The sequence below is a fragment of the Tachysurus fulvidraco genome, chromosome 1 (genome assembly GCF_022655615.1).
Source record: "Tachysurus fulvidraco isolate hzauxx_2018 chromosome 1, HZAU_PFXX_2.0, whole genome shotgun sequence".
NCBI lineage: Eukaryota > Metazoa > Chordata > Actinopteri > Siluriformes > Bagridae > Tachysurus > Tachysurus fulvidraco.
In genome coordinates this window covers 5,416,932-5,432,121 of record NC_062518.1, presented here as the reverse complement: position 1 = coordinate 5,432,121, position 15,190 = coordinate 5,416,932, and the positions used below count along the sequence as shown (strand labels likewise).

Genomic DNA, 15,190 nt, shown 5'->3' with positions numbered 1-15,190 from the left:
GGAAACCTTAACCCTAACCCTAACCCGCTGACTAAGCAAAAACAGCAATAACCTGGAGACATCCACAACAAGGGAGCCGAAACAATACGATCAGGGGCCACAGTGAAATCTCAAGGAAGGAAGAAAACACAAGCCAAGAAGAAAATCATGGCTGCAATGAACAGGTGATGACCACACCAATGGAAATAAAACCTCACAAACAAAGTGAACACCTTACCATCGCACCCATTCGAGGACCTTGCAGACCTAAGAGACTGAAACCTGTTCCAGCATGATGATGCCTCTGTTTGACTGACCACTACTGACCAACCACATCATTTTCCTCTGAGGCTGGTGGCAAACCCCATGAGAGTGCCACATTGATAAAGTTGAGAGTGCTGATCTTTAAAACCGGTTACTACCTGTATATCCTACTTAGAAGTAGTGGTCCTAATAGAAGACTGCATGAGATTGCAAACATTCTGAATCTTGTGGCCAGGAAAGTGTACAGCAGAGCGTACAATAAACAAAACAGGGCCGCAATGAGTGAAGAAAGATAAAAATAAGTAATGAAATAAAAATGTAGAATTTCCTTCCAGGATTAATAATTAATTTATTAATAAATACATCAATAAATATGTCTGTCTTGAGTATCAGAAGCCAGAAGTGAGAGCCCTAAGCTGCTAAACATACTGTATGCAAGCCTGTTGAAAGGTTTCAGCTCTATGAGAGAGCGTTATCCTTGAGCGTGTATGAATCGATATAAGTGTGCATAGATGTTACGACTGAAATGTCACAGAAGTTATAGGCTGAATCACGACTTACACAGAAACCATTCTGGAGGGTGGGTGGGGAGACACTCCGATGACATCATCAATCTCACTTTTAGTGATTTTTGAAATAAATATTTATATTTACATTTACATTTATGGCATTTGCCAAAATGACTTACATTTATACAACAGAGCCAGTGAGGGTTAAGTACACAAAAGTGGCAGACCTTCCAATCAGTAGTCCAATCAGTAGTCCAATCAGGGACAGTTGTAGCTCAAGTGGTTAAGGCCCTGGGTTGTTGATCGGAGGCTTGAGGTTCGAGCCCCAGTTCTGCCAAGCTACCACTGTTAGACCCTTGATTAAGGCCCTTAACCCACTCTGCTCCAGGGGCGCTGTATCATGGTTGACCCTGTGCTCTGACCCCAACCTCCAAAGTATAGGAGGTCCGAAAGAAAGAATTTCACTGTGCTGTAATGTATGTGACAAAATAAAGGCTTAACCTCTGAGCTACTGCTGAAAATAAATTCAACTCGAAACATACATCTAAGATTCTGAAGAAGTTCTTATACTGTACATAAAAGTAAAACGAAAAACATATAGCAAACTGCTTCAACAGTCAACTGGTAAGATAAAGTATTTTAAGTATAGTGGTGAATTCATTTAATTTTACCACATGCAACACGAAAAAGGGCGTGGCTTCATAATAAACAGGGCAACAATATCAATACAGATACAAGCCACCATCTTAATAGAATGGCTAGGAGGACAGCGGATTTTATAGGAATGTGTTGAGGTGTCCCTGCTTAGAGCAGTTGTTCATTAGCGTGATCTGGTTAAATAAGGACTCCTAAGCGGCTTTGCTGTTCCTAAGCTAATAACGGCAGGAAATCGCTGCAGCTCACCGCACCACACACAGGCCGCTCCGAGATATGACGCAGCCAAGAGTTGCTGTGCCTACTGGGGTAAATGCAGGACACTGTTCCCTCTCTGGATCTACTCCGCACCTGTGTGTGTGTGTGTGTGTGTGTGTGTGTGTGTGTGTGTGTGTGTGTGTGTGTGTGTGTGTGTGTGTGTGTGTGTGTGTGTGTACGCATGTGACGTCACCCAGGGATGCTCATTAGTGGATGAAGCAGACAGCACAGTAATACTCACTATCAAAGGAACAGTTCATCACAGTAAACACATACAGATGAACACACACACACACACACACACACACACACACACACACACACACACACACACACACACACACACACACACACCTACAATATCAAGACTTCCTCTCACAGTATTTTTGCCATCAGTAATGTTTAAAATGCTTTAGAAATAAATTAGAAATATACCTTAAAACATATGGTTAAATATGCACACACACACAAAAACACACACACACACACACACACACACACACACAAAAACACACAAAAACACACACACACACACACACACACACACACACACACACACACACACACACACACACACACACAAACAGTGTTTAGGCTCTGAATTGCAAACCTAACTTCCTCTCAAGGTCAATTCCTGAACTACAATACTTACACAACATCCTGGCTTCTGCTCGCGCGTGTGCGCGTGCTCGCGCGTGTGTGTATGTGTGTTTGTGTGTGCACGCACACTTTTGTTCTGTGGGGACAGGTGTAACCTAAGCCAGGGTTCCCGTTGTGAAGCAGCGCTGTCTCATTAACAGCAGGCTTCTCTCTTTGCACCAAAACAGTCCAACAGTTTTCGCTTGTTCAGTTTGATGTACTAAAAATGTAACCTACATTTAGAAGGTTTTGATGTAAAAAAAAACCAAAAAAACACACAACAGGAGAAATGCGTCATCACTGAGCATGCAGTAGCTTGGCGAAAAAGCTTTTATTACGCTCCTGTTTCTAAGAACTGCTGGCAGAGTGCCTTTACTTATAAACATACAGTCGCTAGCATAAGCTTTGAACAAGCACATACACACACACACACACACACACACACACACACACACACACACACACACACACACACACACACACACACACACCTGCAGGCCCCTCCACACGACAGCTCTCAACTACAGCCTGTGTGTGAGTGTGTGTGTGTGTGTGTGCGCGTGCGTGTGTGTGTGTGTGTGTGTGTGTGTGTGTGTGTGTGTGCGTGCGTGTGTGCGTGCGTGCGTGTGTGTGAGTGTGTGTACAAGAAATTTACTAAGTGTGAGTGATATACACAGTGAGAAACTTAGCATAGTTTAAATAAAGGTCATTCGTTTTCCTCTGGCTTACAACAGTCTACATTAGAATTCCCAAAACTTTCCTCTGGTGTGTTAAAATCCACATAAACACCAGCAAAAGCCCTAAATCTAATCACTGGCTTTCAAACGCAGCCTATTTCCCTGACCTGAGGTCAGTTACATCACTGACAAGCGGCGGACGTCTGCCGCGGTGCCCGACGGCGGTCTAAGCCAACACGAACGTATGTTTGCCTTCTAAATAAAGCTCTCTGATTAAGGCGTCCCACACTTTGATAACGTTACAGGATCAACAAAGCTCAGCTGGCAGAGCGAACTGGTGCTTCATGTTTCTCCGTTCTGAACCGTGTCTGACACAGATACAATCATTCCCTATGGAGAGCCATGGAGACAAGGTGTAATGTAAAGTAAAGTAGTTACTGTTTTACTGTTATTACCTATTATTACCTTCTTTACTCAACATGGCCAAGAACTATCTTATATCACAGGAAGAGGCAATTTTACTAAAACTCCACAGACCTTCATTTCTGTAGCAGGAGGAGGTTGTTGAGAAACTTGGGTTTCAGCATAAATAGATCAGTTACAGCCTAAAACCATGAACCGGTCATAAGAAAAAGGTTACGAGATAAGATGCTCAACCATAAAGATCCTACTGTACATGACCAGCCTATACTGTCAAACTCGAATTCACAGTGGGCCAAAATATAAAACTGAGATAAAGTCACGGGCCAAACTGAATATTTATTGAAAAATTAACTGCAACTGATTTGGAAACAAACTTTAGTTTTGCTTAAACACAGGATTTGGAACAACCAGAGCTTGATATTACAAACACATAAGAAATTAAATTTGAAATAAAAGACACATCAGTGGTGTTCATGTCGCAAACTTTGACCATACACTTTTTGACAAACTCTCCCTCATTAAAGGGCCATGCAGATATTGCACCTGTCTTGAAAGCTCCTATTGTCCATCTTTTGTTTGTCCATTTTTGTGGAGGGTGGAATTAACTTGCCCGATGTGACTACAGCATGATTGTTAACGACTGTCAACAGAGAATAAGGGGCGCTTGCTGTTTGTGACTACGCATCCATACAGTGGCAAGGCATTCTGGGATTCGTATTATTAGCGGAGCATGCGGCTAGCCAGCTGTAATGCACATCTGATATGAACTTGCGGCCCAAATATAATTACACCCGCGGGTAAGAGTTTGACACCCCTGCTGTATACTGTATGCTCTAAGAAATCTAGCCACAAACGTTACATTCATTGTTGCACTCATTAAAAATGGTGCTCAGAAAAGTCCACATGACGATGAAGATCACATTACACCAGCAACATAATAATAAGCTTCATCTCCAAATGACTAGGAACATCTGATGATAACATTGAAAACATTGAAAACATCAAGAATCTTGCATAAGTATTTGCCCCTTGACCGTATCTACACTGTGTAGAGTTAAAACCGATGATGTTTGCAAAAGTATTCACCCCTGTTGCTGTGAAACCTCTAAATGAGCTCTGGTGCTGGCAGAAGTCACATAATTAATTGAACGGATTTCAGTTGCATGAACAAAAGAACAGAATGACCCACACACTAAACACACACACTAAATACACACACACACACACACACACACACACACACACACACACACACACACACACACACACACACACACACACACAGGATCATCATCACTGCTAAGGGAAAATCCCTCTTATATATGTCTACTCCCAAATTATGTACCACCTTTAGTGTGACTCAGATAAAAAAGGTCATGGGCAAATAAGAAGGGACCACTCATGCACTCACACACACACACACACACACACACACACACACACACACACACACACACACACACACACACACACACACATCTCAGACATTTGCTCCTACCTCTACCTAATTACACACTCATAATAACACAACGTTACAGATGATACATTTTGTAAGGGTTTGTAAGACACTGAGAAAGCGACGGATACGAGGCGATGACCAGCGCCGAGTCAGATGGGACATATCGATAAACACAGCGGCAGATGCATTAACGATTAATGATTTTATAGCGTTCATAGTGAGCCGATTTTAGTGTTTAAACGTGTTCTTAAGGATGACGTCAAGACTGACAATACAAAAAGCGGAATAAAGGACTTATAACCACGTTTCCATTTAGTTCAGCATCAATAAATAACCTGAACTAAAAACTAATCTAAGAAACAAACAAAAAAAAGAAATACATTAGGAACCGAATATGATAGAAACAGGTTTGTAAACAGGTTTGCTTTTTCAATCAATCTGAAGAAGAGACAACGAACTATAAACCCATTAGCAATGCTCTGTCATTTTTTCCATTTCTTGCTCCTTTTCATTTGTAAGTAACAATAATAACATATATCTAAGTATTTCCATCTTTCCACCACTTTTCTGAAATGATCATCTGTCTCTGTGCTTAATGTGAGTAATACGTTCCCTATGATAGGAGCAGGACCTTTTATTTGACCTCACTTCTCTGCATGGGAGAAACGTGCATCACTCACACAACAAGCAATTAAATTATAATTAAGGCTACAAATGAGTTTTTAACCAATTCAGCACGGTGAGCTAATCAGTGAATCACTTAACTGTGCAGGAGGGGGGTTTTAGAAGGGGAATTCTTTTTACTTTGGGGTCGTATGCAAGCCAAGTATGCAAACATTTTACCGGACTTTATGTGTTCATGTCTGAGAAAATTGTATTATCGTTAATGTTAATGATAACGGGGTAACACGTTCAGGCTGGGTGAAACGGCCGGGTTGTTCGGTGGAGGTAGGTTTAAACATTCAGTTATTTTGTGTAATTAATGTGTACTAAATCAGCGTAAATCCATAATTCTAGCTTGGTGTATATCAGAACAGGAAAGCAGCATTATAAAATTAGGACTCATTAAAGAGCTTCTTTGAAAATTAATATTAATAATAAATTCTTTAATTTAAGGGTGAATTTTTGCTCAACTTTGCACTGATATCCATGTAGACAATATTATCAGTGACGGTAGTGATTTTAGATCGAAATCGTACTCGAAAATGAAACTTTTACAGTTTAGAAATGTGTTATATTGATGGTATTAAAAATTGTATGGGCTCTCTCTCTCTCTCTCTCTCTCTCTCTCTCTCTCTCTCTCACACACACACACACACACACACACACACACACACACACACACACACACACACACACACACACACACACACACAAACTTTAAGACAGATACGCTGCTACTTTCTTGATTTCTATCTTTTCAAGCCTATAATGCTCTACTTTTTTCATGCCATTTTTCCTTAGAATACCAAACATGGTAAATCCTTTCAATCAAATGAAAAGTTCTGCTTTCTGTCCTTTGGTCTCATTTGTACGGCTGTCACCATATCTGATGTAGACATATCTGGGCTAGAAAGAAATCAAACCTTGTGCCTCATCTTCTTACCGGCGTGTGTCTTTTTCTTCCTTTTTTCTCACTTCATTTCATAAAAGTTCTAAATAATTTATCTTAATATTTGTCAGCAACAAAAAAATCTCAGATACAGATACTGAAAATCAAATTGTATCTTTAATTAAATTCTATTAGCCTGCTTATATCAGCCATACTAAATATAATATCAGATTAATTACATCCTTTTATGGTTCAGACAGCGCAGTGTTACGACTAAGCAGGAGAGGTTTTCTTGTCTGTCCTCACATGTTCATGCCCTCCCGATTAAATGCGAGAGTTCAATGCCGGTAACGGTGCAGGCAAGATGATGCAGAGCAGCCAGTGCTGGCTTCGGTTACGCTAAATTTAAACTAGACAAATGCCACGCATATCTGCTCGTGCCTCGCCCCGGGAAACAAACGACTCCCGCTCACACTCGCCATGTTCCAGTCATCGGCGCACAAATTCTCATCCGTTCCATCTTTACACACTGTCCCTGAGGTGGGGTAGAGAATAAAACCAGGGTGCACAAACTTAATATAAAAGAACACTATGTGACTAGGATAATGGTGTTGAGGTCTCGTCCTATTACACTGTCCTACTATTAATGGACTTATCATAGTGGTGATTTTGCTAATCAAGTCCATCTCTTAACACAAACACTGGCATGCAGATATGAATATGCACACACACACACACACACACACACACACACACACACACACACACACACACACACACACACACACACACACACACACACACACACACACACACACACACACACACACACACACAGGATACAAACTGTAAGGTTCAGTGAGTTTCTGGGACTGAACAGTCTGTCGCGTTCCCTCCATATATTCTCCATGTTAGAGTGGATCATGATGTGATGCTGGTTCACACATTTGGATTAAATATTACCCGAGTCGAGTCAGGGTCTTTAGTGAGTCAGCATGTGCCTGTCTCTCTGTTTATCGCTGCCTAAACAATGCCTGAGTCACTAACAGCTGAGGAGCAGGCTTCATTATCCATCAGGCCCACCGTTTAACGATGCTGTTGTCTCCTGAACACACAGCACTGGCTTCGTATCACATCCATACACGATAAACAAGACGTGTTATTAATATTCAAAAAAGTTTTTAATTAAATGAGGCAGGATTTCTGTCTGACGTCTCTTCGTAAAAGACACACAGACACGCTCGCAAACTCACCTGGGGACGTGGCACACAGCATTCTCACTCAGCTCTGCGGGCACGGTGAGCTCACAGGGGAGTCCTGCTTCAGAGGAGCTAAAGTAGTCGAGTGTGTGCCCTCTGTCGCTTTCAGCCACGGCTGAAAATAACCGGCCTTGTGAGCGATGTAATTTCAGTCTTTCCCACGACTGAGACAGCAGGCCAGACACGAGTGCTCCAAACAGTCTCAGTGTTCACCGGCACTCCCCCATTTACTCCTCACAAGATTCCTCTCTCTACTCTCGTCTCTGTGCACCTCTCAGTCTCCTGCCTGCTGTTAAACTATGACTCGTTCCAACCTAAGACATGTGTGTAAACCCACCAGCAGCCACGTTTTGAAGTAATGAGTGACTTATAAGCGTCGATAAGTCAGAGCGTGAGAAAAAACTAATCTTTGAAACAGCGACCGTTCGTTATGGTAATCACTGAGCTTGATTATGCATGCAGCAAACTCGGTTAAGTGCAAAGGCTGCGTAACTGCGTAGTAGGTTACTTGTTGGTAGTTTGAATTGCTAAATTCTAATTCTCACGTCCTGAAAATAAAGGGGCTAAAGCACGAAGCGACAATGTAATGACAGAAACTGAACTGCCAGATATGGGTCCTGGGAGGTGAGGAGGGACAGAGAAAGAGAAAGAGAGAGAGAGAGAGAGAGAGAGAGAGAGAGAGAGAGAGAGAGAGAGAGAGAGAGAGAGAGAGAGAGAGTCTGGAGATGGAAGAAAATTAGAGAGATAGACTACCTTTCCTGTTCCTGTCTCAGTGGGAGAGAAACGGTAGTACGTCTGTCCCTCCCCCTAAATTCCACTGCCATCTGAGGACCACATGGCATGCCTGGGCAAACAGCCAGATACACACATACACACACATATACACCATATCTAAAAGTTCACAGTGACCCAACTAATGCCACCTCAACACATGAAAGACAAGCTGCCGATCTCAAGGCCACGTTATTGCTGTAACACAGAAAGACAGACTTCTCCAGGTAGATCATTTCTTACTGTATGGTGAAAAACATGCTCACACACACACACACACACACACACACACACACACACACACACACGCACACACGCACACACACGCACACACACGCACACACACACACACACACACACACACACACACACACACACACACACACACGCACACACGCGCACACACACACACACACACACACACATACACACACACACACACACACACACACACACACACACACACACACACACACTCACACACACACACACACACACACACACACACACACACACACACACACACACACACACACACACACACACACACACACACACACACACACACATTCAGACAGACATATTAAGCACAGCGGTGTTCTATGCTTTTTAGTCCTTCATTTGACCACGATCATCAGTCACAGACGTGTATCCATGATTTTATAAAACATAACATTTGTGTATGCTTAGAATAATCTTGTGATGAAATGTTTGATGTGTCAAGATGCCATCTTGTCATTCATCTTAAATTTCAGTCATTAAATTTTGTTAACATAAAATAGAAAATAAACACAATCTTAATTCCTCTTTATAGCCATTAAAGTTGCAGTCTGCAGTTTTAAAAACGTGTCTCTGATCCACACACACACACCAACATGATTTTTGCTAAGAATTGTAACATAACCACCGGATCAAGCAGTCAATCCCTCCGTATACACAAATGCAGTCACATAGGAGAAGTTTTTTTTTTTACAAGCTGCAATGGCAAGCAGTTCAGGGAACAACCCACTTCCACTAACATCACTTGACTATTCAATGTTTTTTCATACACAAGTAATTTACATTCATGTTTGCAGTGACTGGAAGACTGTAGACAATTCAGGTTTTAATGCAAATCTCACCATGAAGATATCCACATTTAAAGAAATAAAATGAGATTTGCTCATTAACTTCTGAAATTAGGGCTTTTGTATATGAAAATATGATATCATACTGTGATATAAATGAATCTTTACTTTCTGATTTATTTTTCCAGTAAACTAACCCGTCACTTACTTAAAACTAAAATCTACTGATATACTGTTATAAAGTTTCCCCAGCCATTATCGCTGAAATGTTTCCGTAAAACTTCCGTATAAATTTGCTTAAAAATAAAGAAGTCAGAATGAGCCTTAACTTCAACTAATTGTTCTCAAACTCTGTAGGAAGTTAGCGAATGATAACTGACAGATAATTTGTCCTCATTGTGGAGTTTGTTTCTTTGCCCAGGTATGAAGTTGTTGATCTGGAGAACTAAAGTCAGCCGATGAGAGCAAGCGATTCGATCCTTTTTACTAATTTTTATCCTCTGGTGTGAGTTAAGTTAGCATGCTAATACTATCCTGTTTATTCCAGATGTTTTAACAAGCTGGAGATCAAACAATACAGTATAGCTAATATATGTATAATATATATAGATAAAGAAAGAAAGAACACACATTGGAAAAAGTGAGACATTATAGTTTTGTTATTTTTAATATATTTAACCAAACTAGCTCGAGTTAGCCAGCTCGCTGTGTTTAGCTTAGCCTCAGGGAAAGCCCTTTACAGATGTCAGTATGGTGCACACATCGTGCTGTGAAACAGTTCTCCCTTCAACAAGAGCTTGAGGTGCCTTTTGAGGTGTCAGAGGTTATTTGTAAGCTGTAATAATGGAATTTACCACTTAAGGATGTTCAACGTGTGAGGTAGATAAAAACATGGATGCCACCACAAAAGACTGACTTAAAGTTCATAAAAAGTTATTTTAATCCCACTTTTAAGTGCCTTATGGTGCTGTTCTACAGTACCATATAGCAAACTATAGACTGACGAGCAAGTAAACAGCAAGTAGCGAGTCGCTACTAGTGCTAGCAAGTAGTGCTAGCAACAAGGTAGTCAGCAAACATAGTGATAACTCTAATGTTGATGCTCACCTCCTCGAATAAAAGATTATTACAGTCAGTTTTAACTAAGTACTATCTCTGTATTATCTGTTAACAGCTCTAAAGACAATATGGGTATAAACTATTTTAAAAGTAACGAAGTAAGACTCAGGCCATGTCGATCGGATGTCACTACATGTATGAGGAAAGAACTGGTAGTTGAAAAGACTATTGCAAATACAAGCTGCAACTTTGCCTTGAACACAGCATCAAGTTACGTGACGACGTGTTGCTTATGATAGCATAAAACGAACACTGTTACACTGCGGTATCGGGCAACTGAGAGAGTATAAGAGAATGAGAGAGAGAGAGAGAGAGAGAGAGAGAGAGAGAGAGAGAGAGAGAGAGAGAGAGAGAGAGAGAGAGAAGAGAAGACTAGAGAGAGAGTGAACTGAGAGAACAGATGGTAGCTAAAAGACCAGCTAACGTCTAGCTAACTGTGGTGCTCTCAATATAAATAAAAAGTGTGCTAAGCATCCTGAGGCTACGTCCCAAACCACATATTATTCCACACTTTAGTTGCCATCCCTATTTAGCATGCTACTTGCTACTACTCAAATGCTTTGTGTAGTCTTTAACACACTAAGTAAATGTCTAACTTTTTTATGTAATGTCTTATAACTTCACAAAAAAATCCCGTGAAAATATTCAAACAAACGTTTAATAAGGACACTGAATTTTTTAAGCAATGCTTTTAATTGAGTCAATATAATAACGACACAGAGTCTATGCAATTCCTGATACGAGTCTGTATGAACATCCTGCAGTGTATCTTTCATGGTAAATATATATACGGTGCATTTGTTTTTGTCTCCCATATGTTGACGTTGACCTTTCAACACCTCCACAGTGGCTGACAGACAGGAGTGCTTAATCTGCTTTGCAATAAATAAATTCCAACCTTAACCACAAGTGGTATGAAAGTAGCAGCATGTAATTATCCACTACACGAGGCAAATGCCACACATATCTCATCCGCTCCTCACGCAGGACATAAACATGGCGTGAAATCACATTGTGGGGAAAAATATAAACTAAAGCCGGAGCTAAAACTGCTTCAACAAGGATGGGACACACTTCCCAGGTCTGACTGTCTGACAATGTTGACTGGCTCATTCAACAGCACTGTCATGTCGTGTCATTCAGCGCTACACTAAAAATGTGTGTGTGTGTGTGTGTGTGTGTGTGTGTGTGTCTGTGTGTGTATGTGCTTATCTGAATTGAAACTCTACAATGCTGTTACTTTAGTTTGCAGGATTCGATCCAAACTGTTTTTATCTGTCAAATTATCACACTTTTTATTATTATTATTATTATTATTATTATTATTATTATTATTATTATTATTATTATTAAACAGTAAAAGACTCTCCAGAATTTAATTTCAACACCGCAAACTTAAGACAAAATCTCACAAGGCCCTTAAAGTCTGCAGGAAATTGTGTAACGTGATCAAACGGAAATTAAAAAGCATAAATATTATAAATTCTTGTTTTCTGCCATGTATTAATCACACCATAAGCGAATAATCCTCTATGACAGTTGAATGATCCTCCTTAGTGTCTTTGCTAGTGACAAACTTTTTAGCACTTACACACAAGCCCAACCATCAGCTACATCATGCTGCAGCACGCTGGCCGATCCATAAAGTATGCGTTGCATACAAGACGAGCGTTTACACTCAGGCTTCGCTAGTACAATAAAAATACAAAACACATTCAAACATGTCCACCCACACACAGACACACACACATATGCACCCAAAGCATGGCAGGTTGACTGTACACACTTGTTTCCTTCTCGACACATATGTGAAGACTCACAGACTCATTTGTGTTAGATTTTACAAATGCTATTTAATTATATCACAAATTCAAGACAAACAAACAAACAAACAAACATAGTACACAAATATACTCAGGTGACATGTTCACTTGCATACACAATATAAATAAGGCTAATCCCATAACAGTAATAAACACATTTCTCTGAGATGAATTTTCCTCAAAGTTGTTATTACAAACTTATGGATAAGTGTAATGTTTGCAGAAATACGCACTGGCCTCAAACTGGAGTGCAATGTCACACTTTATCTGGTTCATTTAGTCCGATTTGCATATTGCATATTGATATTGCATGTGATTTAATGCCAAATATATTTAAATGCTGGAAGGAGAAGGAAAACGCCCTGCAGAACTTCCTTTATGCTTTATAACGTTTCAGTGCTGGGATGATCCTTATAGATACAAGGTCATTAAATAAACACTTTACTAATCCGGTCTCGTCTCCCAAGCTCCAACAACTTTCACCTATAATATTCTCCTTGTCAAATAATTGATTTATTTATTTACTCTTTACATTATTTAAAAAAATACACACACACATTATTACCTCATAATATATCAGAACTATTTCACTGTTTATTTATTAATAAATAATATTCAGTTTAGTGTGATTTTTGAATGAATGAACTACGGACATGCTGTAAGTTTCATTTCCTCTGAAACATCCTCATAAAAAGTAACTACTTCTAAACAAACATAGAAACAAATTCTACATAATAAATAAAAAATCCTTTGTAAAAACAAAAATAAGAAGACAGAGAAAGACACTGCTGCACAACAAAGGTTTATAGGGCCTTTAACGTAATTGATGATAAATTGTTTCCCAGAGAGTCCAAAGCATAAACTGCAACTAGAAATTGATAAAAAAAAAAAAAAAGTATGTAAAACTTCAGTGAAAATAGATAAACAAATAAAAATTTTGCCATTAAACAAACAAACAAAGAAATCGGAGAAAGGTAACATTACTGTAACATTCTCACACTGATCATCAGAATATTTAGAGAATATCTCGAGCATTTATTGCTCACAATATGAACAAAAAATGAGCTTATGTATATTAAATAAACACAGCAAGAAATATGCAATGAGGTGCAGGATCACACATCTGTCACCAAATGAACTGTGAAACTAAATGAACAGGAATAATTTACTACTGTGTGTGTTTTATGTGCCAGCTAAAACTCACGTGTCACTAAACATGTAGATTTAATGTTCACTTTCCTGGCTGGCAGAGTAACTCTTTAAAAGTCCAGTTAACTTTTAGCTGGGTTGTGTGGATCTGACACAACTGATCTAAACACTGTGTCAATGTTGGAGACATGACATATTATTTAATATGTCAGTGTGTGGTTTATGGTAACGCTATCCAGACACACACACACACACACACACACACACACACACACACACACACACACACACACACACACACACACAGCCAAGAGTCTTATAACCACGCTATTAACCCACAAACACTTCACTAGCGCGCGCAAAACCCTGGCAAAAGGAGCGCACGCCGGTTCAGCAGTGTGAGCAGTGTTTTGGAGGAAAGCTGAAGCACTATAGATAAAATAAAAGCTGATAAAAGGGGGTGTGTGTGTTAAGTAGAGGGAGAAAGTGCAGTACTAACCTGCGGGGCCTGGCGGCGGCTGGTGCTGACCGTCTTCACCGAAGATCAGCCTGAAGTCCAGCTCCTCATTCCCGCTGCAGTCTGCACTACTCATCGGCTTTGACAGCTCGGCTTCTCTCCCGTCGATCCACGCCGGCTCACTCCTTACTGTCACAACATTTACTGAAGTACAGAATAAAACAGCTCAACTTTCTGAATTTTGCAAACACACCGAGTGTCAAGTTTTTCGAAAGCGCGCGCACGCGCGCTCTCTGTCTCTGTCTCTCTCTCTCTCTGTCTCTCTCTCTTTCTCTCTCTTTCACTCTCTCTCTGTCTGTATCTAAGGTTGAGTGTTCATGCAGAGTTCAGCTGTCCTTCTAAACAACTTTGCAATGAACGCTATAGTCTGTAATCTCTCTCTCTCTCTCTCTCTCTCTCTCTCTCTCTCTCTCTCTCTCTCTCTCTCTCTCTCTCTCTCTCTCTCTCTTTCTCGCGCGCGCTCCGCTTCTCACTCTATCCCAACTTTTACTAACAGCGCGTGACAGGGCAGTTCCAGTAGTGACGTCAAAGTCGGCATACAACAGAGGCGAGAGCGCACACGCGCTCGCACGTTCACACGCATACGCACACACGTAGTGCTCGCGCAAGGAGCTCATGGGTACTGAAGTTCACTTCTCTCTTGACAGCCACTGTAATGGTGACTATATAAAAGATTAATAGACTATAGAAGATGTAATGTAAATGGTGTCACTGTATAAAAGAGCATACAAATATATATGTACAGCACACTTTGATGCAGACTGTTAAACACAATTATTATTATTATTATTATTATTATTATTATTATTATTATTATTATTATTATTATTATTATTATTATTATTATTATTATTTGTAGTAGTAGTAGTAGTATTGATGACAATAATATTAATAATAGTAATATTATTGTTCCTATTATTATGAATTAAAAAGAAGAAGAAGAAGAAGAAGAAGAAGAAGAGAACATTCACAGCTCCTTACAGACATTAACCCGAGCTCAGTATTAAATCTGAGTCTCTGGGTACAGGTTTTTATACCATTTATAATCTAAGAGCTATCAGACAGCTTTCA

The 15,190-nt window shown here is 40.0% G+C and overlaps 1 protein-coding gene across 2 annotated transcripts in view; it reads right to left on the bottom strand.

Annotated features, from left to right (window-relative positions):
• Positions 1–14,582, bottom strand: part of nfatc3a (nuclear factor of activated T cells 3a) — a 69,600-nt gene extending 55,018 nt beyond the window's left edge. The window contains exon 1 of one of the 2 annotated variants that reach the window (XM_027137009.2): positions 14,102–14,582. In XM_027137009.2, the coding sequence (XP_026992810.2) occupies positions 14,102–14,195 (94 nt within the window). In that variant the 5' untranslated portion in view covers positions 14,196–14,582. Of the gene's footprint in view, positions 1–7,667; positions 8,273–14,101 lie in introns of those variants that run through there. The other variant, XM_047812225.1, reaches the window with a different exon arrangement.
• Positions 14,583–15,190: the final 608 nt, after the last annotated feature.